The 27,425-nt window shown below is 40.0% G+C and overlaps 1 protein-coding gene across 5 annotated transcripts in view; it reads left to right on the top strand.

Moving 5' to 3' along the window:
• Positions 1-16,102, top strand: part of st3gal4 (ST3 beta-galactoside alpha-2,3-sialyltransferase 4) — a 49,701-nt gene extending 33,599 nt beyond the window's left edge. For 4 of the 5 annotated variants that reach the window (XM_086261270.1, XM_086261267.1, XM_086261269.1 and 1 more), the window contains 9 exons: positions 2,244-2,325; positions 2,700-2,789; positions 4,076-4,173; positions 4,389-4,452; positions 5,344-5,439; positions 8,866-9,064; positions 9,500-9,637; positions 15,026-15,181; positions 15,280-16,102. In XM_086261270.1, the coding sequence (XP_086117396.1) occupies positions 2,244-2,325; positions 2,700-2,789; positions 4,076-4,173; positions 4,389-4,452; positions 5,344-5,439; positions 8,866-9,064; positions 9,500-9,637; positions 15,026-15,181; positions 15,280-15,369 (1,013 nt within the window). In that variant the 3' untranslated portion in view covers positions 15,370-16,102. The remainder of the gene's footprint in view (positions 1-2,243; positions 2,326-2,699; positions 2,790-4,075; positions 4,174-4,388; positions 4,453-5,343; positions 5,440-8,865; positions 9,065-9,499; positions 9,638-15,025; positions 15,182-15,279) is intronic. The other variant, XM_086261271.1, reaches the window with a different exon arrangement.
• The last annotated feature ends 11,323 nt before the right edge of the window (positions 16,103-27,425 follow it).

The following is a 27,425-nucleotide window of genomic DNA, read 5'->3' as shown; positions in this document are numbered from 1 at the left end:
AGTCAGCACAATGAAAATAAACTCCACCTAAACTTGGTTTATATCTGACCCAGATGGACTGTAGTCATAACTTCTTACCTGAAGTTCAATTCACACTCAGACCAGTGGCCGCCTCGGGTTTCTCCTCCTCCTGCCTCCCCTCTCCCTCGTCCACCTGCCAGCCTCCACCACTTGTTAATTTTACTGAATCTGTGGAAGCTACGCCATAGCCACCACCAAACAACTGAGTTATTTTTACACACCGGCCAGCAACTGGCCAATCCACCACCTTTCATTTATACCGTTACAAAAAAAAAATCATCGGCCCACCGAGCAAATGCCTGGTATGCCTGATGGCCAGTCCAGCTATGGTCGTGCCATCAGTTAACCCTTCACGTGACACAGTTGGCACGCGTGCCTAGGGTTGCCGACCCCTGCTTTAGAGTAATTTCATGGAGATGTTGTTAAAAAAAAAAGAAAAAGAAAACTTTTGATGCTCCCAAATGCACATTAACATAAGTCCAGTATATCAAATGATACTCATATACAACCCTCATTCCATACATGTGCTATGTAAAATTTAAATAAAAAGAGAATGCAATGAACCCATATTTCATTCACAATAGAACATAGAAAACATATTGAATGTTGAAACTTAGAAATTTGCCATTTTATGAACAAAATAAGTCATTTTGAATTTGGTGGCAGCAGCACGTTCAAAAAAGTTGGGTAACAGCTGTGTTTACCACTGTGTAGTATCCTTGTTTCTCTTCTTCTTTGACTTCATTGTATTTTTGGTTTCATGATGTATCAACTGTTTTCAGTTGATGAAAGGTTTGGAGTGCTGTTCAGCACATGGTCAAAGGAGCTTGCAAAGAAAAGCGTCTGGACTTCTTTAAGTTACTTGAAGACGTTTCACCTCTCATCCGAGAAGCTTCTTCAGTTCTAAGGTCAAATGGTGGGGAGTCCCTGATTTAAACCTAGTGGGAGTGACCCCCCGCAGAGGGACAAAAGGACCCCCTGATGATCCTCTAATCGCCTGAGCCAAGGTGTGAAACTGGGTGTGGGTCCCAATCAGCCAGGGTTTCGGGTGAGCTCATTGTGAAACCTGGCTCCACCTTATCATGCGAATTCCTGAGGTCAGATGGCCCAGGGTGTGAGTGGGCGTTAAGGCGTCTGGGGAGGTAACTCAAAACTGGATTATAGATGGCAGACACCGCCTCTGTTCAAAGATGGTCGCTCACAGTGGACATAGATGGCTTCTTTCACTCCTCTTTCAAACCATCTGTCCTCTCTGTCCAAAATTTGAACATTGACATCCTCAAAAGGGGATGCCAATGTTCACATGTTTGACCTTAGAACTGAAGAAGCTTCTCGGATGAGAGGTGAAATGTCTTCAAGCAACTTAAAGAAGTCCAGACTCTTTTCTTTGCAAGCTCCTTTGACTACAATGACCTGGATGACTGAGAACCTTCACAGACATACTGTTCAGCACATGTACTTTTCTGCTATGAAACTGTTGTAACAGAGGTGGTATGTGGTTTAGCATCGTCTTGCTAAAATATGTGCAACCTTTCCTGAAAGACACATTTTCTGGATTGGAGCATATGTTGATCTTAAACCTGTATTTACACTTTCAAATTTCAGAAATGGTTTGTAGACAGATTTGTTTGCAGATTGATGAACCTCTGCCCAGCTTTACTTCTGTCAAACTGCCTCTCTAAGGTGCTCTTGTTATTCCCAATCATGTAACTAACATGTAGTCAACTAACCAAATTAGTTGCAAAATGTTCCCCTAGCTGTTTCTTTTTAGCACCACTGACTTTTTGAGCCCTTTGTTGCCATCGTTTTCTAATATTTTTCATGAAAAAGTAGAATATCTCAGTTTAAACATTTGTTATGTGTTCTGTTGTGAATAAAATATGTGTTTATGAGATTTGCAAGTTTTTTCAGTGTATTTAAAGAATTCAAACCATTTTTGAGAACATCGTATCGTAATTTGTGATCTTCACTCTTTGCTGTTAAAAATAAATCCTAGCAGATGGACAGTTTCCTATAAGCCTTTGCATTTGTCTTAATTTGGAAAGTGATATTTGAATGAAAATCAGTTTCATTGGCATTGCCCGTACACCTGTTTCAAAATGGCACGTCAGAAAAAGCAAACATCATAATTTGCATAGAAGAAGACTGAGCATTGTCTCTCAGGTGACTCTACTTTTATACCCTGATATGTTTGCTTCTGTTTTTGTCTTTGTCTGCTCCAGTATGGTGGCCTAGGCTTCTCCCAGTTCTCCTGTTCTTCGTCACCTTTGTCATGTTCTACTGTTCGTATGCCTTGATTCAGAGGTAATCTCACACAAAGACACACTCTAACACAAACATGTCTGTCTTTCTTTCTTTCTTTCTTTCTTTCTTTCTTTCTTTCTTTCTTTCTTTCTTTCTTTCTTTCTTTCTTTCTTTCTTTCTTTCTTTCTTAATTTCTCTGGTATTGAGTCACAGAATCACAGTAATACCCATTTCGCAGGATTTCTGGCCAGCGCTGAGTCACTAAAATCTGAGAAGACAGCCTATTCACAAAGTGGTCTGAGCTGCTAGTCAACCAAAGCCTCACACATAGCAATTTTTGCACTTTTTGAGCATTTTGGACTAAATTACTGGCACTTTCCATTTTCACTGATTCAGCAGTAGTTTTCATGCCATCTGTGGCAACTGTCTTTCAGCTATGGAGGCACCAGCAAGTCTCCCAGCAGTAGCAAGTCGCTGTGTGGTGGCTGGCTAACCCAGAAGAAATGGGAGAGCCTTAACTTTAAGTGAGTAATGGCATGTCTGTGTGTTCTTTTTTCTTTTTTTCTTTTTTTTGGGGAAACTGACTTATTAAAGGAGTGGTGTATAGCAGTGTTTTTATTTGAACATAAAGTGCCGAGTTCCTTGAAACTGGACTGCTCTGTACCAGTCATGACAGAAAAGCATATTTTACAGAGAAGAAGAGTTATGTTTAAAAGAAGAGTTTCCATCTAAATAATGGTTACAGTAAGTTTCAGTCATTCCAGTGGAATGTCTTGATAAAAAGCCAGAGAGGGGGAGTTAATGTGAAAAACTAATTTTGGCTAACAATGTCTTCATGACATATACATATTTTTTTTATAACTTGATAATGTCTAGCCCGTTTTGTTAACTAATCCCTGTTTCACATTCTCTAACATGCTCACAGTTATCTATCTTTTAGTCTCTTTATCAGTTTATCGACCTGTATATTTACTCACCTTTATTCTTGGCTCTGCTTTATTAGTAAAAGGGAATGTGTGGTTTGGCCAAACCTCATCCAAGGTCACTGTTTATTTATTTAGCCCAGTCGACCTTCCACCGCCTGCCCTTTAACATTTGCAACAGTTAAGATGTGTAGCTGAAAAAGAGTTCAGTTCAGAGTTACCAGTCCGTTGTTCTTGGATTTTTAACATGAGTCAGTCACAGGGAAGCCTGCGAGGCAGTTACAATGACATTTCTCTAATTAGACTCCCTGCCCGGAGATTTATCCTGATCTCCTACAGAGGGCTAGCTGGCACACAAGAGTAATAAATGCCTGAGAGACTTACTGTCAAAGACAGTAGGTTATAAACAGCTGGAGTGAGTGAGCACAGAAGAGCAACTGTTTCACATATTACAACCTGCCACATTTGTCTCACTCCACAGGCTCTGTGAGCATTATTGTTTTCTTTCCCCTCTCCATGGCGAGGGAATGTCAGCGGAGAATTTTAATGAAGGAAATTGCTATTGAATGGCATCATATAAATAGGTGATTTTCTTATAACGAGGTTGGCTTACCTGCTTAATGGGTACCAGAACATTTGGTAACGCTAGTGCATCAGTTAAGATTACAAAGCAGTTTTTTTTTCTTTTTTATGTGCTAGCTTGAACACTGTACTGCTTGGCAGAACAGATGGTATTGTCTATTGTGTGGGTTGATTATTTTAGACAAAAAACTTGAAGCAGTTTTCTTTGCTCTCCCGGCCACAAAGCCTCTGGCAGCATAACTCATCTGTACACTGAAACTGTGTGGTATCATCTTATAAACCCTGCTTTGACATTTCTCATGCAGCATTAGCAGACGGACGCAGCTCTTTATGAAAATGGAGGATTTCTTTTGGCGGCAGCATCTGTCAGATCTGGCATTACCTTATGGCATTAAGGGCAGTGGTATGTTGACCTTGCATTTTAAATTAATCCCCACTCTTCCCACTCACTTTTAGCAAATTTGTCTCATTTTGACTGGGACCAGGACTGGGGATTAAATAGATGACATCTTAAACTGTTAATACAGCTGAAACCCAGGACTGTAGCTTTTTCACCAATTCAAGCTCTGTGTTCGGCGTGAACTTTTGAACTTCTCCATTTCTCACTTTTCATCCCAGAGCTGCTGCTACTGAAAGTGCTTGCTGTAACTACAAATTATCACGTGCCAGCCAACATTGAAAAGTAAGTTTGAGCACACTTTAGCAAACTTGGCCAACAGTAGTAAAGCGAATTAGTTTAATATTGCAATCATGGATAACGATTTGCTTTTTTAGACCATCTTACAATTTATTTATTTACAAGAATATTAATCTGCACTTTTCTAATTATTCTAAATATTCTTAACTATTTAAAAATTTTTCAGTATCCTGCTCTGTTTACCAATTCAAGCCATCATGCTCAAAATAGAGTAGGCCAAGATCGGTGCCAACAAATACACACTATGCAGTCCTGTGAAAAACACCCTATGATTCAACAGCTTGTGGCGCCGCCTTTAGCAGCAATAACTTGAAATCTGTCACATCGTTGTGGAGGAATTTTGGTCCATTTTTCTTTACAACATGGAGGTTTGCAGGCACTGGTTTTTGCCAAATGTAGCACTCTGCATTATGGCCAAACATCTCCACGTTGTTCTCGTCTGCCCATAGGATTGTTCCAGAGCTCCTGTGGTTGTTTAAATGCAGCTTTGCAAACCTAAGCTGTGCTGCCACGTTCTTTTTAGAAAGACGAGGCCTTCTCTTGGCAAACGTTCCAAACAAGCCACACTTGTTCCATCTTTTTTTAATTGTGCTGTCATGAACTTTAACGTTTAACATGCTAACTGTGGCCTTGTACTTGATTTTTAACATGGTTGCAAAGAGTTCTGTGAAAACGCTCTCTGTAACTGTTCCCTATAACTGTTCCCTATGTCCTCGCGTGCTGTTCCAGTAGTGATGATAGGTTTTTGCCTCCAGAGAGCCATTTTGTTTGTAACTGAACAAAACATGTTCATTTTAAGACCGATGAGAAACCTTGATAAAGAAAAATTTGCCACATTTAATTCATAATGTGAACCTGTGTTGTTTTTCTCCACAGCCTTGAGTGCAGAACTTGTGTAGTCATAGGTAATGGCTTTGCCATTAAAAACAGCTCCCTGGGAAGCATCATCAATAAATACGATGTGGTCATTCGGTAAGCAATAATCATACTCCACACAACAGTGAAATCATTTTTCCTGATTATGGTATTAAAATGAAATGATATGCTCTACTGTGCAATAATAGTGGGGTTAAAGTGTGTTTGAAAGTGTCTGCCATATATTTAAATCCAATTATTTAGATGGATGCTTGGATTTAAAATGTTCAAAGTTGCAAACAATGAAGTCAGTATATGGCTTAAATGTCTTTAAGCCAGAAGCTCAGACTTCAGACTGCTCTAAATAGTTGATTGCTGACAGTCTTCAGCCCCTCAGCCTGAAAGGCTTGGGGTAATGTCATCACCTCGCCTGGTGGACAGCCAGGTTGGGTGGATACCCAAGTTTGCGAGCGCAATAACTCGTGAATTAAGGGATGTAGGACTTTCAAATATAGGTGCATGTACAAGCAGGTTGAGGGATAGAGCTGTTGGCGATATCATTAGTGAGGTCATCTACACTTTTTGTTGTAGGGATTGAAACCCAACCAACCTGCTGTTCTGCCCTTCTGTTTATCAAGCACAGCCAATCAGAAAAAATCATGTCCAAGGTTGATTTAAAAGGAGAGCAGTTAAACTTCCATGTTTCAAGGCAGTTAGGACTCATTGCTATTGCATTTTAAAAAAGAGAATGTGTTGATTTCTTTTACCCTCAGCCTCTCTAAATAGGGTTTAATTCACTTAGCTGTAGACTGTATAAGCATGTGACTCTGACACAGAGCCGTCCTCTCAGGCTAAGTTTGGGTCAAATCAGGTTCTTTAAAAGCAGAAAAGAAAGCATTGAGTTTACTCAGGGACAAAGGCATCTAGCAGATCTGACTCTACAGCCTTGGAATGAACGACCGCATTCTGAGTTTTTTTAAGCCTCTTTCAAACAGCCAGAATTAGGCCTGGCAGCAATGCACCCCCCCCCCCCCCAACCCCCCTCTTTCCCTCCCCTCACGTCTCTCGCTCTCTTCTAATTATTTTCCAGCCAAGTCAGGTTATTGACACTCAGAATTCAATGCATGCCTGAGATTTTGACGTCATCTGGCTTTTTTCCTGCCATGGAAACACTGCTTGACTTCTTAAAAGCCTGTTGAGAATTAAGTTCTCAAAGTGCTTGCTAATAATTTAATGTTCTCAGTCTGTGCTATTGAATTTGTCAACTATAGAGTTATATTGTATTTTTTTGTTAAGTGATGAAACACAGATGTTTTTTTATTTCACAGAGTGAACAAGGTTTCGAATTTCAGGCTGTGTACAGCGTAGAGTGAGTTAGTCATCCTGTTCTGAGGCAACTTTTTAACTTTTATTAATTTTTTCCCCCCAGCTCTTAATCGTGTGATAGATAATATCTGTCAGTAGACGACATATCTGGGTGCAACTTTACACATACACCAAAATTAATGCTGCTGCAACTTCTTAGTATTCATAAGACTGATTGCGGTGTGACATGTTGGTAAATCGTGTTTTATTTGCCATCACAGAAGTGCGTTTTCTCCAGTTTTATTTTTACAGTGATTGCATCTCTGCTGAGTAAACCTTGACCAGAAAAAGAGTGTTGCAAGTTGTCCTTGTTGCACATTAATGTGTCAGAAACTAAAGAGATGGTCATGGACTATCTGTGCAATAAAGGATGTCGCTGTTGAGTTTGTGCATCAGCATAAAGTTCTGTAAAAAAAAACATATGCATACTTGAGTTCATTGCACCACCCCTCCCCTGCAGCTCAGCCAGGGACCACAACTCTGCCACATGTACTTATTCAGGTTGTCCGTGTATAGTTTATTGATCTGCAACATGTAAGTGTGAAAAATCTGCAAAAACACAAGAAATCAAGAATTGTCAACTTCGGGCTGAAGGACCCATGAGCTTATGTGATTTACAAGAATTGTTACTCCTCTTAGAGTATTATCAGATTTCAGTGAACATTGCATGCAAAGATCACCTAATGGATCTTTACCTAAACTATGCTCAAGGCCGAGGTCATGTTACCTCCAGTGTCTTTAAGCATGCGATCAGACCTTAAATCATTTATGTAAAAACTGAATCGGTTGAAGCCCCAGGTCTTGTATGGAAGCCCCAGGTCTTGTAGCTTGGCCACCAGTCCTTCCACACAAACTGGTGGCCAAGCTACAAGACCTGGGGCTTCCAGACAGCACCTGCATGTGGATCAACAGCTTCCTCTCGGGCCGTAGACAGAGAGTCAGAGTTGGCCATCACACATCCTCAGCCCTGAGTCTCAGCACTGGCTCACCCCAGGGCTGTGTGCTCAGTCCACTGCTCTACTCTCTCTACACACACGACTGCACTCCTCGCCACCACAGCAACATCTTTGTGAAATTTGCAGATGACACCACAGTGGTGGGGCTCATTTCCAAGGGAGACGAGTCTACGTACAGAGACGAGGTGGAGCAGCTGACGTCATGGTGTAAGGCCAATAACCTCCTCCTCAACACTTCAAAAACCAAAGAACTCATAATAGACTTCAGAAGGAAAAAGGCAGAGATCCAACCACTATTCATAAATGGGGACTGTGTAGAAAGGGTGGCAAGCTTCCGCTTCCTGGGAGTCAATATAGAGGAGAACCTTTCCTGGAGTGTGAACACCTCCGAGCTGCTGAAAAAGGCCCAACAGAGACTGTACTTCCTGAGAATTCTCAGGAGGAATAACATCACACAGAAACTGCTGGTGTCCTTCTACAGAGCCACCATTGAGAGTGTTCTAACTTACTGCATATGCATCTGGTACACTAGCTGCACAGGGGCTCAGAGGAAAGCACTCCAAGGGATCATTAACACCGCCCAAAAGATCACTGGCTGCCCTCTCCCCACACTGGAAGTTCTACACAACGCCCACTGTTTTAAAAAGGCCCAAAACATCATAAAAGACACCTCACATCCTGGCCACTCCCTGTTCGAACTGTTGCCCTCAGGCAGACGGTACAGGGCAATCAGAGCAAGGACTAATAGACTCAAACACAGCTGTTATCCAACTGCAATAACACATCTGAATACTACAAAAAAAATGTCCATCACGCCACTCTTGTGTTAATCTATGCACGGTCTGAAGCATGTGTGTGGGAATGTATGTGAATGTTTTACTGTTATATCTTATTAGTATTTTAAGTATTCTATCTATTTTATTTATTGAATTTTATTGTTTTATTTATATTTTGATATTGCTAGGGATGATGCAATGATCGGGGACCATTCTTAATTTCGTTGTTCTCATGACAATGACAATAAAGTTTTCTGATCTGATCTGATGAAGCTCTGAGAGGCTAGCTGCAGGTGGGGAGTGCAGTATTTCACGATCCACTGAATAATGGTTATTCAATGCTCATTTACATCAACTTTTTTCTAATTGCAAAAATTGAAATCCTGACTAAAACAGCTCTGAAAATCCTTTTTTAAATTTTTTTACATATTTTATTCCTGCCTCAGGTTGAATGATGCCCCGGTAAGAGGCTATGAGGAAGACGTGGGGAACAAGACCACCATGAGGTTCTTCTACCCTGAGTCAGCCTTCTACAACCCTGGACTGGACAATGAGCCTGACACCCTTATGGTCCTGGTGCCTTTCAAACAGCAAGATCTACGGTGGCTCAAAGAGATCCTCTACAATGAGAAGAGGGTACTGGATGTGTGTGAGAATGCACTCTCCCACATGCAAACACAGACTCTCTTACGCACACACAGTCATCTCCCTTTCTTTCGTTCTTTCCTCTCTCTGCCTCAACTGAACACATTCTCTTTACTTTTCAAGCTTGTCTGTCTTGCATATCAGGAACAACTACTTAAGAGGTTCCACTTGAGCAGTGCCAGCACTCTCCAGAGTTAAATGTTGTTTCCATTGCAGGCATCGTTCACTCCGTATCCCACGGCACCTCCGGCCTCCTGCTGCTAATAGTTGCAGGGTCATTACCCGCTAATTTGCACATCGATTTAGTGTCCTCCAAACATGGAGATTTACATGCGTCTCTCCTTGCATGCATCCATTCTGCCAAATAAAGGGCAATTCGTGGCCGTTTTCACTCTCAGTCTGTAAACACCCTGTCTGTTTTTTTGTCTTTGCCAGGTCAGGAAAGGCTTTTGGAAGCCCCCTCCTCAAATTTGGTTGGGTGATGCCAGTAAAGTTAGAGTGCTGGACCCACACTTCTTGCATCAGACTGCAGTCAAGCTGCTAAAGATCAATTTTCACCCCAAGAGCAAACAGGTGAGTGATCACTTTCACTTAAGTGTTTTTTGTTTGGTTTTTTTGCAGTCGTGACTATGCGTGATCTCAATTTGTGGTAGTAGAAGTTTCAGTGCAGATCGAAACCAAACTGTCTTTATTCCTTATTCAAATCAGTCCCATTTCTTACTTAATCATAAGTTTTTGCTCTGTAATTGTGGTGGGGATGTTGCAATACCAAGAATTTCTGGCATCCTCTGCAGCAGACTTTTCTTCCTCTTCTGTGCTCTTTTTCCTATGTTTCTGTTCTTCTTTTCTGGCCTTTCACTGCTTCCCACATGAATGTTAACAAGGGTGGACGGAGCCTCTGCTGATTAGGCACTGCTCCTGAGAATGATCCGTCATGACCTTTGTGGTAAACAGTTTATTGTAAGAGGCGTTTCTGCTGAAATCTAGTTGGTGATTACTGTGAATTTGGTGACAATTAGCTTCTGCTTGGCGTCCTGGTATCTCACTGTAAGATAACTGTCTCATGTCTTTAACGATAAATCGGTGGTTCCCTGGGAAATAATTGGCTTATTTCATTTTTTGGGGATAAGAAAAGCCAAAATATTGTTTTCTTATTGTATGTCTTTAAAGGTAAAAGGCAGTTCCCAGTGTGCTTATCTGTGATGCGGATTATTGCTTTTGTACTGTGGCCTTCACTAACTTTTAACTCGATTTTAATGTTTAGTTGGTTTTCACTGAGCATATCCTTTGACATTTTAAAGTAGAAGGCAAATGAAACGCAAGATGGCTGAATCAAAACACGAAAAGTAAAAGTGAAAGCATTGCTCTAAACCCATAAACTCGAGGAAAAACAGCAGTTGCGCAATGAAGATCCAGAGTGCATGACATTTCTTTTTTTTTCCCCTGCTGATCAGATTTTGAAACACCACGAGATCCCTCTTGGACTGAAACTGGTGTATTACAGCATTTTTTATTGGCCCATAGCATCTCATCTTCCAAGTGTGGCTTTCTGTGTGTTTGGTGGGGATCGTCGTCGATGTGGATCTTCAGCCAAGTTTTGTTTTGGTTCTGCTTGTTCCCACTGAGACCTTTTTGTCAAAGACTTGACAATGGGTGTAACCATTTCAGATTGCGGTATAAACACAGTTGGTTCACTGCAAGACGAGAGTGAGGAGCGGGAAGGCAGAGATCCTGCAGGCAATCAGCAGGCTCACTCGACAGGAGCTCTGTACCATCTGTGCAGCTTGTACGGGAATGGCTGGGGGGCAGCAGTAGGAGAGGTGGGATGAAGTGGTGGGAGAACTGGGGCCTGCAGGCAGTAAAGTTTTCAAGTAACACCTGAATTATGTTTATTCGGGGCTGTAAGCATGACATTTTTTACACATTACTGAACACGATGGAAATGTGCATCTGGCACGCCCTCACTCTGTGTTGTTGTTGGATACATTTTGTCTCATTTTGGAACTCCTGTGCTTTGGCATCATCAGTTTCCCTCAGGTTACCGATTATGCTCTGTGCAGCGGCAAAAACTCTGTTTCAGATTCTTGACAAGGCTACTCAAACAAATTGTTATCTCTGTTGCTATAACCAACTGCACATTTGTTTAGACACACATTTTGCAAAAAATTAACCCTGAGGGTACAAAAGCTCAACGACTCACGCAAATGAACACTTACTGTCATCTACATGCCGGTGTGTTGTGTGTAGGCTTTCTTTTAAACATCTCCTGAAAAAGGCAGAAGTAGAGTTATCAGCACACATTGAGGAGCTGTGCTGATCATTCACTGAGTACCAGATGCCAGCCTGACCTGTTGCTAAACTATAAAAAAAAACACACTTGAGCCCTACTGTACCTCTGAATAAACTTTTAAAATAGCACTTCCCCTGAGGTTTCACACTTCAACGTGGGTTTCAAAAACCTCCACTGAGACAACGTCCACACCAGCCCAGATAAATTTGAAAACGGCGTTTTCATCTGAAACTGAAAGCAACAGCTAGTTTCACAGGCTGTGCTGCCAGATCTGTTATTCAAATATAGATGTGTGGCATCACTGAAATATCAGAATCTTAGCTAAAGCTCACAAAACCATTTCCATGACCACCAAACACAGCTAAAACAACAAATCTGACAGCATGTACACGGACAATGTCTCTGTTGAAAGCACAGATCTCACCGAGTCCAAAAGTGCAAGTTTCATCACGACCCAACCAAAAATTCACTAAGCCAGCAGCAAAAGGAGACCAAAATTTCGCTTCAAGTGTGACAAACATTAGCATCAGTTCTGTCTTACCTGTGCTGTATTGTTACCAAAAAAATCCACTTTGATGCAATCACATTTCCTGCACAGCTCCATTTCGCAGTGTGTTTCAACAGCAGTTTCCTGTCATAAATTCCTACTTTCTGCCTTATTTGATTCTTTACGCGCGGACGCATTACGCACCAGTCCATAATTTTTTAGAGTATGTTTATTGATTTGTTTTGCGAAATTGACCTCCAGCAAGAAAGCCAAATTTCTGCTTTTCAATGCTGAAGAAATATCAGCTCTCACAGATGGTGCCAAATTTTTTTTAATTTGCAAAAGGCTTAGCCATGTCTCTAATCAAACCTCTGTAACTTTGCTCTGTTTCACTTCAGCAGCATTGATCTTTCCACGGGTAATGTCCATCTGTTGACTCATGGTTTTCTTCAGTTTTTGATCTACTGCAGCACAGGTTCATGCTGTAAAAGACACACAAAAAATTAGGCCAAGAAAAAAATCTGTGTTCCATCCTCAGTTACTTTGACACAATGACGTCTGTTGTGATACTTACACCTGTGATGTGATTAAGGCTCACTTATATGTTAACTTTATTTTGATATCAGGATCTTTTACACAGAGTTTTTTCCAAAACAAGAGGTTGCAGATGCTGTGTTGACATTTCACTAAATAAGTTTAAATACTTTTTCATTGTTAACATTTGATGAGGAACAGTGGGGTGTTAACTTTTTCTGACTCCTGAAGGGAGGCACGCCAGAAAAAAAGTTTGAGATCTATTGGTTTTGACATTCAGTAAGCCCCGTAACTAGAAGTGTCATGGTCCTGGGCCATGTGGGCCCAGTATTCTTAGTTCCTTGTATTTTTGTATTTCGTTCCTTATTTAGGCCATGTTTTCTGAGTTGCCCTGTTGTGTTGTTCCCTAAGTGTTTTCCCTTCATGGCTTTTACCCCCTGTGTGCCCCTCTGTGTATCTGTGAGCCCTCGTCTCTCCTTATGTTTTATTCCATGTTTCCCCTGCCCATTATGTCTAAGTTCTCCCCGTGCTCTCTCTCCCCCCTGTGTGCCCTCTATGTATTTATGAGCCCTCGTCTCCCTTTGTGGTTGTTTCATGTTTCCCCAGCCCGTTATGTCTGTGTTTTCCCCGTGCTCTCTCTCCTCCTGTCTGAACCTCTGTGCCTGTACATGTCATGTTCAGTTCACCCCGCCCTGTCTCGTTATGATTATCAGTGTCACCTGTGTTCCCCGTGTGTGCCCACTTTCCTCGTTTACCCTCTGTGTATTTCTGTCTGAGTCTCCCTCTGTTCGGCGTCGCGTTCTCCCTCATGTTGTGTGTAATTCTCCCCGTGGTTCGGTTCCTTGTACAGCTCATGCTTTAGTTTTCCCAGTTTTAGGTTATTTTGTATTACTTCTCGTGGCCAGCAATAAAGCTGTGTTTTTTGAGTTTATCCCCGTGTCTGTGAGTCTGCATCTTGGGTCCTTCTCCTGCCTGCCACACAGCAAACCATGACAAGAAGAGAACATACTGGAAGTAGGCTAATATAAACACCGGTGCATTTACCGATGGAGCATTGCACAGGAAAAAAACACAAAACACAGATGATGATTTGGAAAGATGAAGAATAAAAGGTTTTTGTTAAAGTGGGTTTTAATTTGAAAAGTGAATGAGAGTTTCTTTTGTCTTCAGGTCATATGGAAATAATTCTTCTTCTTGCCTATGTGAGCACGCGTAATCATAATCAGTCATATAGGGAGTGGCAAACAGCACAGGGGAATTTCTGTGGACAGAAAGAGCCAGCCAGGAATAACACAACAAACATGTCTCCTCTCATTAAATCTCACATTACCTTGAGTTCTAGTTTTTCCTTAAAGAAGCAAAAATAAAATATCAGCCGGAAGGTTTTGCTTCCTGCATGTTCTTTTGTCATTGTTTTTAGGCAGAAGCCAATTAAGGAATGTGACATGCACAAAATGTGAAGAGAAATGTATATCACCGCTGTTTGTGGGCTGTTTTTCCCTCGGGATATACAGGAAAAATTGTAGTGTGGAATCGAATTGTAGGAATTAGTCTGTGTCCTCTTTACAGACGTAGTCCACCTGGATTTCATCACACCAGACCAGCTTTCAGCCAAATCTTGAGTTTTTTATGTCTCTGTAACTAACTTGCAGCCACACTAAAACCTTTGCAGGTTAGTGTATGTGCACCTGTACATTAGTGATAAGGCCAGCATTTTCACTTGCAGGACTACGTATGTATCTGTCACAATGACTTTAGACAATAAACTCATCCTTTACCATGGCACACCCATTTTTACTCTGCTTACATGGTGCACCCATGCTTACTCTGCATATGTCCACTTTTTTTTAACAACATAATTGCTAACCATACCATTAAGTCATGGCAGAGGCTTTATATGTGTAGTAACCATCAATTTTTCACACACCTTTCCTTTCCTTCCTCTCGATTACTGTGAAAAAGACTAATTTACTGTAATCGAGGGGAAGGAAAGGAAAGGCAGAGGGCTTAAATGCTTTGAATCACTGTGTTTGAAAAAGCAGCTGTACTTTGCTTGAGAACAGCAGTCTCAGAGCTGCAAATGAATTTCAAAATAAAATGTCAAAATACTCAAGTTTTTCTGTTTTTAAGAGTTTAAGTTAATTGTTGTTCACAACGTTTAAATTCTGTTGGAACAGTAGGTGGTTGAAATAAAAAGCATAGAAACAAAACTGTGTTTGCATAAGCCATGTGGGTGAGGTTATGAGAGCGAATACTGCAGATAGAAATGCTTGTGCAAATGAACCGCATATAAAGCTGCAGTTTTCCTCTATCGCCATCTAGTGGTGAAATGAGGGGCTTCTTTTAGGGTTTCAGTTCCAAAGCCATCTGGAGATTGTTTTTACATCATAAGCTCTTTTGCACAACCAGCAAAGCTCAGCATGTACATTTTTAAGTAACTCTCCTTCTATAAAGTTAATTTGATTTATACAAACCTTTTTTTGTTTATTGTTTTTTTTTTTTTTTATCTGTTTTTACTCAGGTGTGCAAGGTAAAAATCTTTCAGTTCTTTATTTGGGGGTATCTACTAATATTTGCTAATTTTAGAAATAATAAATCATGAAAACAAGAAGAAGTGCAGTGGGCTGTCATGATCTCTTGCTTGTTGCAGATCCCAGTGCATCCCACCACGGGTATACTTGCCATTTTTGTTGCTCTCAACTACTGTGACGTGGTCCACGTTGCTGGATTCGGATACCCTCGCTCAAAGAGCCAACAGCAGCAGCCGATCCATTACTATGGATATGCCACCATGAAGTCTATGAAGGTGCGCGGCCACCTGTAGTGATGTACTTTTTGTTTTAACACGCTCACTGGCAAAGCTTCATATTCCTTGAATACTAATGCTCCTCCACTCTGTTACAGAATTCTTACCACGACCTTAATCATGAAGCTGAAGCCTTAAAAAGACTGGAGGATTCGGGAGCCATTCTCTACCTGCATCCACATTTATGATACAGATCCATCTCCATTTTTCGTGGGGTCATCTGTCTCAGCTCTTAATGTGCCTTCTGTGGTTGGATATTTGATTTTTTCTGAACGTGACAATCCTGGCACCTTATGTGTGTTTTTTTCCTAAAGTGAAATAATAGAGCGATTTAACCGCTTTTCAAATGTTTTTCTTTGGCGATGTGGTTCAGCATTTTTTTCTAAAGAATCTTCAACTCTGTAGATAAAGAAATTAATTAATAAAATTCTGAAATAGAAAAAATGTTGGGCATCAATGCTAAGTGTAGCGACCCAGCTGTTTGTGACAAGATAGCTGCAGTAAACTGGTTTCATCAGTAGATGTCCAGTCTTGGTGCTTGTTGTTTTTCGGTTCTTGTGATGAACTGAGTTGATGGAATGAAAACATCTGACATGCGCAGTTTTCACTTGTCTGGACTTTTCACGTATATCGTTAAGATGTAAGCCTGATGCGAGTGGTTTATCGAGTTTAGAATGAAATTTGTTAATTCTTTTGAACTCTGATTCTTTATCTTTAAAGTATGGAACTGTGTTCAAGTTAATGTTTTTTTAAAAAAATCTAATGACAATTTTGCTCATTTGTTATACTTTGACTACGGTGATTGTTTCATTATTTATTTCATGGTTTTTTTTCAGATACAAATGGTACCACTGGATATTTTGTAATGTACAGAATAAAATACATTCGTAAATTAAAGGTGATCAAAACTGATCATAATTGATTTTACAGTTGCTTTGCCCTTTCTTAATGTTTTATTTTATTTGAATATTGCTGTTGTTACCACTAGATGGCAGTATGTCTCCATTGCATGCATAATATACAGTATATCCAGTCTACTGCACTGCACATGGTGCAATCATGCAGCAGCCCCCCCACCCCACGTGCCCCAAAGTGCCTGGAGTAATGGAAACACTAAACCTAGCACTAGTGCATGTGCTAGTGAACGTGTGCGGTATGAACGTCTGGGAAACCAAAAACCTAAAAACTTGGAAGGACTAAGATACAATTGCTGCAGGTGACATGCCAGCGATGATGGTCTGCTCTCTGCTCTCTGTAGACACCAAACCTTCTATTAATGTTAACGTGAATGGAGCCTGGCCCTTGGCGCTTGAGCTGTGCTCATTCACAGAGTGGTACATCCTCAGCAGTGACAGTGACTGCCTCATCTGCTTATGTCAGTTTAATGGCAGACATATGCTGCGTTTTCAATTACCCCAGCAAATGCTGTGATACAGCCACTGCTACAACTTTGACTAATAGTAAAAGCACACTCACACTGTAGTTTCTCCAGATGTGAATGTGGTCTGTGGAGCTAGAGCGATATCACACCTGAGTGTAGTGTTGTGCCTTCTGAGCAGCAATGCAGACATTCTCCTGAAGGTCACACTGGAAGCGGGATACCTTTAAGCTGCAAATATGATTTACTGCGCCTGCATAATAGCAGAACCCACCACATGACCATGAATGGATACTACAAACTCGGTATATTTGCTGTGTGGCTCACGTCCACATGTTTTGCCTGCATATCACCCGTAAGGAGGACAGTCCTTTTTTTCAATAGAGTAGAAACAAACGTCATACACCCCTTACACTCAAATTGACAGTTGCTAACTGACACATTTGCAAATGAATCTAAAAGCAAAAACACATTTACAGTATAATCAGATTTGACTCATCCATTGTTTTGTGGATGGCTTTAACTTGCAAGGTAAACAAACATCTACCACCGGCTCATTTCATATGTGCACTGTTGCCATAATTAAGAACATCCTGTCTCAGGATGATGCAGAAAAACTAGTCTGTGCATTTATGTATTTTATGCTAGACTGCTCTCATTCCTTACAATTGGGTTTTCCTAAAAGCTCACTGAAAAGCTTGATCCAAAATGCTAATGCATGAGTACAAACAGGAACAAGAAAGGGAGGTTATATTTGTCTAACATTAGCTTCTCTTCGACTTCAGTAAATTTAGAATTCAGTTTAAAATTCTCTATTCTCACATATAAAACCTTGAATGATCAGGCCCCATTATATCTTAAAAAAACTCATAGAGCACTTCTCTGTCAGACAGCGTGCTTGCGGTTCTTAGTTACCAAAAGAAGAATGGGAGACAGACTCCTGTCCTGTGGAGCATGCTCACAGTTTGGGTTTTGGAGACAGACATCTTCTTTACTTTCAAAATTAAAGTTAAAACTTTCCTCTTCTTATAAAACTTTTATCAGCAATTTATCAGCTGACCCTGAATCATCCCTTAGCTTCCATGGTTCCATGATCACGATGCTTTTACATTCCAGTATGTCAACAACCATTCTCCTCTCTCTTCTGTAGTTTTCCTTGTGAATGGTGCTACTTGCTGTTTGTTATCTCCCTTTGCTCCACTTTTTTTTTTTTAAATCTCCTCTTTCCTCCCTCTGTCCAACTACTTGTGACAGATGGCTACCCTTTCCTGAGCTCAGGACTTTGAGTGTTTAAAGGAAGCCCTTCTTTCCCATCACTGACAAGTGTTTTTCCTCATAGGTTATCATCAGAAGTTACAGAGTGAATAGAGCACATCATCCTTCATCCTTCACCCTTAGATTTGCTCAAACCAACTCACATTCATGATTGTTTACATAATTACACACCATATGTTTAATCTCAAATGCAGAAGAACTTTTTCACATGTAACTGCTTCACATGGATCTGTTTATTTTGAGAATAAACAGATATCTGTTTGAATTAATGCTTTTCACAGAATTTCAGAGTTCATTAAAGAATGAGCCCCATCACACTCGATGGGGTATGCATGCTTACACAACAGGGGGTTACATAACTGAACAAGGTTTGTGTGACTCCTTGTGTGCGGGCTGTTTATATGACAGCTGCAAATCAGGTCAGACTTTTCATGAGACTGTATACGATGAACACTTTTAAACATCCGGTGCCACAGTGTATTACACATACAGTGAGTTAGTAAACTTTTTTGCATGACGTAAACTCCTAACCCTGTTACTAATGACACTGCGCCGCACCAACTGAGCCCTGCAAGCTCACCTGTGCATGTAATGTTGACCTAATGAACCCAAAAGTTGTACTAAACTAACAAAATGCATGTACAATGCACAGCTTTGAACTTTCATGCAGACTCCCAGGACATCTTGATCACAAATGCATTAACTTGTAGTTCACAATGCATCTGTTTCGGAATAAAGACGCGGTGGGGGATGATTGCTATGCCACTGTCTAAGCACGGTCTCATACAGGCCAACGCGCTGACAGTGTGGTTATTACCATATATCTCATTACACCATCTGCTCAAGTCACTGTGCTTTCAGCCTGCACAAGCAACATCTTACTTTAGCGCAGTTGTTTTCTAATTAGATGTCCTTAAACAAAAAATTTTGCACATGCTGCACACTAGCAGTATAACACAAATTGTTTGTTTTTTTTACATTTTAGAAGTAAGCAATGTGATTAAAAAAAAAAAAAACAAGAGAGAGAGAAAAGCAGATTTTAGTGTTTTATGCTTGTGAGTTTTAAGGGTTGGAAATTTGTACCAAACTATAAAAAACACACTAGACTTAATGTGAGGTACATAGTAGCCTACTGAAGACTCCTATGGCCTACATTTTTCTCAGCATTGTTGCAAAATGAACGCACACACAAAAAAGAAGAAAAAAAAAACACTGCAGAACTCTAATTCTTACTTGTGTATTGCATATTTAGTGTGGGATGGTATAACCTGCGATATGTCGTCTATATTCTATTTATTATATGGACTGTTAAGGGGAAAGGAAAATGAAGTATTTGTCAAAAAGTCACTTGAAAATGACGTTAACCATTTAAAGCTCTCTGCACAGCTGACCATGAAAAAAGATGAAATGAAGCTTGTGTGTAATTTCAGTAAGGAAGATTTACCATCGCTCATCTGCATCCTGGGTATTTGGCTGCTTTTCTGTTCTTTACATGACTTTACATGACTACTGCTTTTCTACTCTGTCAATACTGACACCAGTGTTTTACTGTCTGTTGAACAGCAGGTATCACTACCAAGAAAAAAAATGGAGCTCAGCAGTATGTGATATTTTCCTTTTTTTCCTATTTCACAAACAGTAAGGCACAGCATCGATGCACAATGTGTCTGTGTGAGGAGGCCAGTGGACCGTTAAAGTGGGAAGAGGTGGAAGATGTACAGTATGTAGCTGGCTACCTAGTGAGAGGGCATCTGGCTTGGCTTGGTGATCCTGTAACACCCCCACAGCCCGGAGAGCTGCCGTGAGTCAGGTGCTCAAACATTACACTACCATGGGAACTGCGAGAATGAGCAGGAAATAAGACGAGTGAGGTAGAAAAAAAAAAAAGATAAGCAGCTTTTCTACAGCGTCAGTTTTGCTATTTGTTCATCTTTTTTCAAAAAGCTCCATTTCCTGTTTTCAAATGACCCCAAACCAACTGATTCTTAGGTAACTGACAACAACAGATCTCAAAAATTGCAAACAGACTGAGAAAGCGATAAAAAAAAATAGAAATAGACTCATTCACAACACTTTATGCTAAGTGTTTCCTTGTATCTGCTGCACAGCCCGAAAGGTCAGCCAGCTCAGCTGATTTAAAGGCTAACACGGTGTCATTGTTTCCTAACAGGCAGCCAGAAAGAGCATTTTATGTTCGTGCCTCTTTTGTTTTTATCTCATTATAAATTATGCAATATTATGAGTTCAGTGCAAAAGCTCTGCAGATAAGCAAGTTTGAAAGAAAATAAATTCATGGATGGTAAAATATCTGTGAAGGTCATCTTGTACTCCAAAGAGCTGATCATGCACTGATCAGCTGCGGGATATTAGGATTTTTTTTGTTGTTGCACAAAACACATTTAGGTCTTTTTTTTTTAAAACTATTTTAATACTTTGTATATTCAATGTGTATTACATATAAACATAACTGAGGAGGTTTCATGATAATATCCTGTTGTGAAATGTTTTCACTATAAAATTGGGTGACCATATTTTGATTTCCAAAAAGGAGGACACTTTGCCCAGTCATGAAGAACTTTAATAATACTGTTTGCTTAAAGAAAATCTTAACATATTTAAACGATGCCTCTCTGTGCGGTTAATGAAAAAAATGTGATATAGGCTTTTACAAGTCAACAAGGGGAAAAAAAATAACTTCAAAACCTCTGGAATTAAATAATGGTACAGAAATAAGGCCTCAACTGTATAAGAAAAATTACCAGTACCGGTATGGTACGGGGGAATTTTTTTTTCGCAGTTTGTCTGAAAAGCTGCAGTTGTGCTTTGGCATCTTTTAAACATCACTAGGCGCTGCTGCACGCTATCTGTCCCATCTGTGAGCGCAGAACAACCACTCACAAAGCAGCTGCTCGGGGATGAAGTCACACATATGGGTCCACTGTACGAAAATCCAGACATTTTCATTAATCTCGAAAATCCCCCCGGACGCCCCGGACAGAACGTGAAAAGTGGACATGTCCGGGGAAAAGAGGATGGTTGGTCACCCTACTATAAAAGGTCATTGGGGCAACGCTAATAGAATTTTTCATCGATTTAAAAAAGAAAAATGTTGTTCTTCAATGTGACATCTCTAATGGAAGGATGTCAAGCTCATATACAACCCACTTTGATTTTAAGGGGGGTGAGCTATTGCTATTAAAAAAAGCTGTTAAACATATAAAAATAAAGTTAAAAGTCCAGTTTATGCCCCCTTTACCATTTTTCTAAAGCAATCCAGTGAGCCAGATCACAGTCTTTGCCCCCCCCCCCCCCCCCCCCCTCCATAAGGGGGTCGTATGTTTGACACCCCCTTAATGTATATTAATGGACTTTTACTTTTTAAATTTGCACCTGAGATACAAATAATAATCACGTATCTACAGCTTTTCCTAGGAAAATGAATCAGCTCCAGTACCTTCTTCTAAAAAGGCCAACAGCTGAAAGCTGGAAGATATTACATGTGCACTGCTTAAGAACACACAATGGTTTATATAATATATCTAGAAAAAATACACAGTGTTTGTTCTTTTCACAAGATCTTGCTTCTCAGATTTGTGTATTGGCGTGACGAGGCAAAATAAACCCGTAGGCTCAGCCATCTCTGCTTCAGCAGGGAAATAGTCGGAATGTGGCTCGGATATACACAGTTGTAAGATGGTTATCTTATATGATGGCTTTGTCTTAGATCATTTTACAAGTAATGGAACATTAACCATAAATAACAAGAAACTATTTAGGCAACAGATAAAATAAATAAACATCGCCTGTCTCGTTCTAAAACTTGGCTGAATAGGCAGAATAGGGCAAGTAAGGCAGCCCCTATGTGTCTTTAAACAACTGCCAGAATAGGCTTTTTTCTGAATGACCTTCACATCCAAACTGTGTGTTTGGATGCACCAGTGTGCTCTGGCTCCATTTCCATGTTTTCTATGTTATCCCAATCTGCACATTGAGTGTGGCTTCAGCAATCCTGTTCTCCTGTTATTGTGCCAAAGAAGGTGGAGTTTTTATCCTGGCACCACTCTGTCTGACAGTCTGCTGGTACATCTGTCTGCTGGTCCCGGAGAACTGAAGGCATCAGGGTGTGCTTCTCGTCCATAACGTAGGACCTATTTTGTTTCATCAGACAGAGCCTCACATGTGCTGCATGACCTGAAAGCTGCAGCGGGCAACCTTGCACTGCAGTGGCAGAGTAGAGTGGGAATATTTTTGGGGTGAGTGCTCTGAGTACTCACCCCCTCCAATACTGAAAATCTAAAAAGTGCATGAACAGAATGCGAAACAGAATGCAGCCTGTACTGTTAATCTATCCTTTAACTCTATTTCAAATCTTTTGCATATTTCAATGATGGTTAGTATTCAGCTATTCCTGTGGCTATTTATGGCATGCCCCACATTTGCTGAGCAAATATTAGCAGTTCAGAGTTTAAAATATGCACCAACGACAAAAGCGAAGGCAGATGGAAGCTCTGCTCTCCTAAGGCAGCTGAAGAACTTGGGTAATGCTATCAGTTACAGTAACAACCAAACTTGCAGCAAACATCAGAGAAATGAGAAAAAAGAAGAGTCCAGAGCTAACCCGTGGAGAGTAAAAACAACAGACGCTCTTGTGATGGTACAGGATTTTTCTCACCACTTCACAGAAGCTGATTCAGTGCAGGGTGAGGCCTGTGGAGATCAGTGAGCTTACTGTTCACCACCTCTGGGCTTGAGTCTACTGAAACCCTCAAAGACCACCTAACCATTTGGTGATAGTGTTCCAGTGCACTGTGATCTTATCCAGAAGATGGTGTAAGAAACTGTGCATGTAAAATTCTTAATGCCAAGAAATATCACTCAAAAGACCTTTGAACAAGTTGTTTCATAATATCCATCCATCCAGCCAGCTTCCGTCTCTTCCAGGATTCACACTTATGCATCTATAGTTTCTATAGTTCACTAAAGAGTTTACGTTTTTGGTTTTGTTTGCGTGCATCTGTGCGTGCCTTTCTGTCTGTAAATCTGCTAAGTCTTAATGTAGTGAATAAATTTCTTGTAAAACTTTATTGGTCAAAAATGGACAAAAAGCCAAATAACTCTGGCTTTTTTTTTCAATTGGTGTTTAAAAAGTGCCATATAAAAATTTTAAAACATCAAGTCACATTTGACCTCCGACCTCTCCTTCAAGGTCAATAGAATGATCTGAAGGTCCAAGTGATAATAATGCTATATAGAGCTATTAAAAATGATAGTTCTTACTGGTTCTCACCACCACCCAGTGGTGGCAGAAGGCTGCCCTTACCTGAGCCTAGTTCTGGTGGAGGTTTTCCAGTTAAAGGGGAGTTTTTCTTCCTATTGTTGCCAAGTATTGGCTCATATAGGGTTCATCTGAATGTTGTAGGTTTCTCTGTATTATTGTTTTTATTTGGCGCAATATAAATAAAACTAAATTGAACTGAATTCTTACTCCCATTGTTTGTATTGGCAACATACAGGTATACAGGGTTTCATATATGGGGATTCACATTACTTTGGACCTTTGACCTTGAAAGCCCTTTAAATACATACACATTTATATACATATATAATGTTGATGAAGTATAATTTTTGTTTGGAAAGCAAATAAACTTTTTTCACTTGATACTTATTACTAAACAGTTAAACAGATATTAATAAACAGTGAAATGCATGTTTAACATGTACTATATGAACATAAATAAAAATAATAAAAACAATAATACTCCAAAGTATGTCAAATATAAAATAAGTTTCAAATAGCAAAAGTCTGAACTTGTTTTTACTGCACTACAAACTTCCTAAAGTAATTTGAAAAAAACAAAGAAAACAAAGTGTATATGCTAAAACAAACTTAATACAAAGAGTGAACTGCTTTGGTGGAGGTTTACACTCTCGGAGTGTTTCATGATTATAGTGAAAGATTCCTCCTGCATTAGTAAAAACTATGGCTTTTATGGATGACTTGCTACATCTCATATTATTACTTGTTGGCAAATTTCTAATGCAAAAGCCTCACAGACAGAGCCTCACATGTGCTGCACGGCCATATTTAATCTTAAGAAAAGTGGTTCTGGTGAATCTCTAATTTGTACCAGCTATTAATCATCAAGTGCCATGTGCCCACACCGTGTAGTATTAGCATTCTTTCATGAACCCCAGTCAACTGTTGAGTCAAAAGAAATGGGTGACCTTTTCTTCTGGAACTAGCCTCTTCAAATGAGTGAGATAAGCACAGAGAAAATAGAAACACAAAAATCTCTCACATGAAGCAACCAAACAAAGGATGAGTGTGTCTGAATGGGTTACACTGTTGTCCATTCAGATGAAAAAAACTAAAGAGGATCAATGAATGAAAAAATGAATGGCTGTTCAGAAGTGCAGAAAACTTTTAAACTTTCGTCTGCAGCGATAAACTGGCAATAAAACCAGACATTTAAAGATCTAAGACATACCCAGATAATTCAGAGCTTTCAGCGTATAGACCCGACACCTCCATGGTAAAAAAAATTCTCATTAGATCTGCTGCAGAACACCTGGCACGTTGTGGGACAGATGTTACCTCACTTGGTAAAAAAGAAAAATGGAGAAAGACAGTGATGGGAACACACGGTTTGATTTGCACTCGTAATTTATCATATCTAGTTTAATACAGGACCTCATTATAGCTCATCAGATTTGACAGCAGAGTAGCTATTTTAAAAGATCAGACATTTTTAGGGATTATCCACCTTTCTTCCCTCCCCACTCCCTAATATATATATATGCATATATATATATATTTTGTTTTACCACTGAATACTTCTGCAATATAACTGTACACATAATGACTATGTTTTGGATGTGACATTACCAGCACTACATGGCAGAGATAGTTATTTATGTTTCTTGTTCTTTTATGGCACACTAAGAGTATATGTTATTGAATAAAAATATTTGCAGACACATGGGAGCATTTCAGTCATCAGTCCTTGTTGACTGTAAATCAAGACGAATGGTTTGAGGATACTGCTCATGGGATGTGTCACGTGGTGCCTGATCTTACTGTTATTATAATATACAGATAAATAAAAGTCTGCATCTGTGCAAATGTTGTTAGCTTTTCAGTTTTTTTTCCAACTTTTCTCTCTCTGTGTTTCTCTCTAAACCACTCTCAGACTTGCTATCTATAATTGCACTGCCCGTTATGCTTATGGGGATTTGTCTCGTAATATGCACTTACATAAGAATGTGATGTCTCTTTTTCGACATTCAATAGACTTTTTTGGAGTGAACTGAAGCCTTTGTTACCTGTCAACCACCTCTCAACGCGGTAATGCCCTCCCACGATATCAAGAGGTCAATTCTCTCTTTCTCCTCTCCCTGTCTGTTTGACTAATGACCGTACGAAACAATGTAAAAATACAACCAGAAGTGGAGTGTTTCATAATGCCTTAAATCCGCCCTCCTGTCTAAATGATATTCACAAGCCAATCTGCTGACTTCTGTAAAAGAGGTACTTTGGAGAAGCCACTCTGTTACGTTAAAGGGTGTGTGTCTATTTTGCAAACGGGTTTTTCAGCTGTTTTAAAGTGTGAAAGTGAAAAAGTCAAATGTCACAACACTTTTTTGTTCCAGTTTTAACTGATGCCACGTTAAAAAAGCGAGTATTCGCAAGACTGCTCAAAAAGCACATAATGAAAATTTAGTAATGCTGAAATGTGGTAAGCTTTCCACTTTTGAGCAACTGAGATTTCAGCAGACTATTTTCCATATTCCTGTATTTTTTTTGCCCTATATGCACACGAGAGCAAAACTCTGTCAGAACTGTAAGCCCAGCTTCTGCCATCTGGGGCTAACTTGAGAAGGGTTCAAGCTTTTTTCCTCCCCGAGCTTTCGAATGACAGTGATGGATGATTCTGTCATTAGAAGCTGTGGAGCTCATCTACTGACCCTATTTGCTGACTTCTGTTAACCGCTTGTTTTCAGCCTACCCACAAAAGGTGCTATCATTTGTGAAGAAGAGGTCAAGGTCAATCTATCTTTTCTTTTATTCCAGTGCTGCGTCACAATTGGAATACATATTTTTTGTTGAACGTCTTAGCCAGACCATAAAATTAAACCAAGGGTGCAGCGGGTGAAATTCAAGCTGGAAACCACTGCAATGAAATAATGAAGCCCATGTTAAAATGTCTGACTTTCCAGCATGGTATGAGTGATGGTGGATAAACATAATTCCTCTTGCAATGCATCACATTTTAGTTGCTCCTTTGACTTAAAAAAAAAAAATACAAACGAACAAAAGATGTTTGTTTAAAATGCAAATCCAGAGAATGGTAATGCCATGATGACCATGCCCATCCTTTATTTACACTACAGTGTCTGGTTGGCCTAAACATATGCGAAAGAGCGATGGCCACGTATGTTAAGCTTGGACAAGCAGTTCTTTGTCTTTTCAGTAGCTCATTCTACCATTGCACATGGTATTCAGAGAGAGAGATCATATCTGACACACCTTATTTTATTTAGTCCTGATCACTGCAGAGAGGAAGTGCTGTACTAAGCAGAGGAGATGACCTTGATTAGCTGGCCCTATGCCAAAACCTGCTTGCCCTTTTGAAAAGGACCTCTGTGAGTGATCACCCCTCCCCTTTTTATAAAGGGAAACTACCTGTAGATGAGAGAGAGTTGGGGCGGGGGTTGCGGTGGTGGTGGTGGTGGTACTGGGGGTTCCTAAAAGAAACTTTGCGAACCCTCAGTATGTTAATACAATCTGAAAGCTCTCTAATGCTATGTACTGTGTCAAGGAAACAACAATAATGCATGCCATGTTTATCGACAAAATAGCTTTTGCTTACAGTGTGATTCTGGGTCATGTCATGATGCACATGTATTTTGACCTAACACTACACTGTATTGTCCTCCATAAATACATATTTTACATTTGACAAATGTCTGTTTGATAAAAGCCTGTCTCCAAAACATACTTTTCTCTGTAATATTTTCCCTCACTGTTTTGTATAATATGTATGCCATGTATCAGAGAGTATAAAAACAGTGGGTATCCTGCTCTTGCCATGTATTTCCTTCCCTGAATGAAAAAGAAAATGAGCAACTGAGATTGTGCAGACTAGCATGTTTAACCACTCTAAAGGCAGAAACAAACTCGCCTGGACTCAATTTCTTCCATATCCAGTTGTCAAAAAATGCCTTCAGGTGTCATCTGTTAGTCCCGCCATTATCACAGTAATATTAGTTTCAAAAGACATTTTTAAAGTCACTAGAACAGTGGGGCTGAATTACAACCTCCAAAGAGGCTCCATGCAGGAAGCAGGCTTATGCAAATTACAGTGTGTGGCAGCTGTAGGTATTTTATCTATTTTATAACGAAGACTTCAATATATAAATATATACAAATATAAGAAAAACTTTCTGATGAGCACCTTGCAACAGGAGATGAGGAACTGGGGGGATTTAGGGTAGAGAAAAAGAAATGCTTAGAGTCTTGTGGAAAAGAAAGTACACAATTTTTAAATTGTATGACTTTACCAGGTCATAATAACAAGTCATCTGGTCCCT

Source organism: Aulonocara sp. 'chitande type north' Nkhata Bay, linkage group LG14 (assembly GCF_057382095.1).
Source record: "Aulonocara sp. 'chitande type north' Nkhata Bay isolate Kocher_YH1m ecotype deep benthic linkage group LG14, A_spYH_male_GT1.1, whole genome shotgun sequence".
NCBI lineage: Eukaryota > Metazoa > Chordata > Actinopteri > Cichliformes > Cichlidae > Aulonocara > Aulonocara sp. 'chitande type north' Nkhata Bay.
Note: the sequence above shows the minus strand (reverse complement) of the source record. Positions and strands in the feature narration are given on the sequence as shown.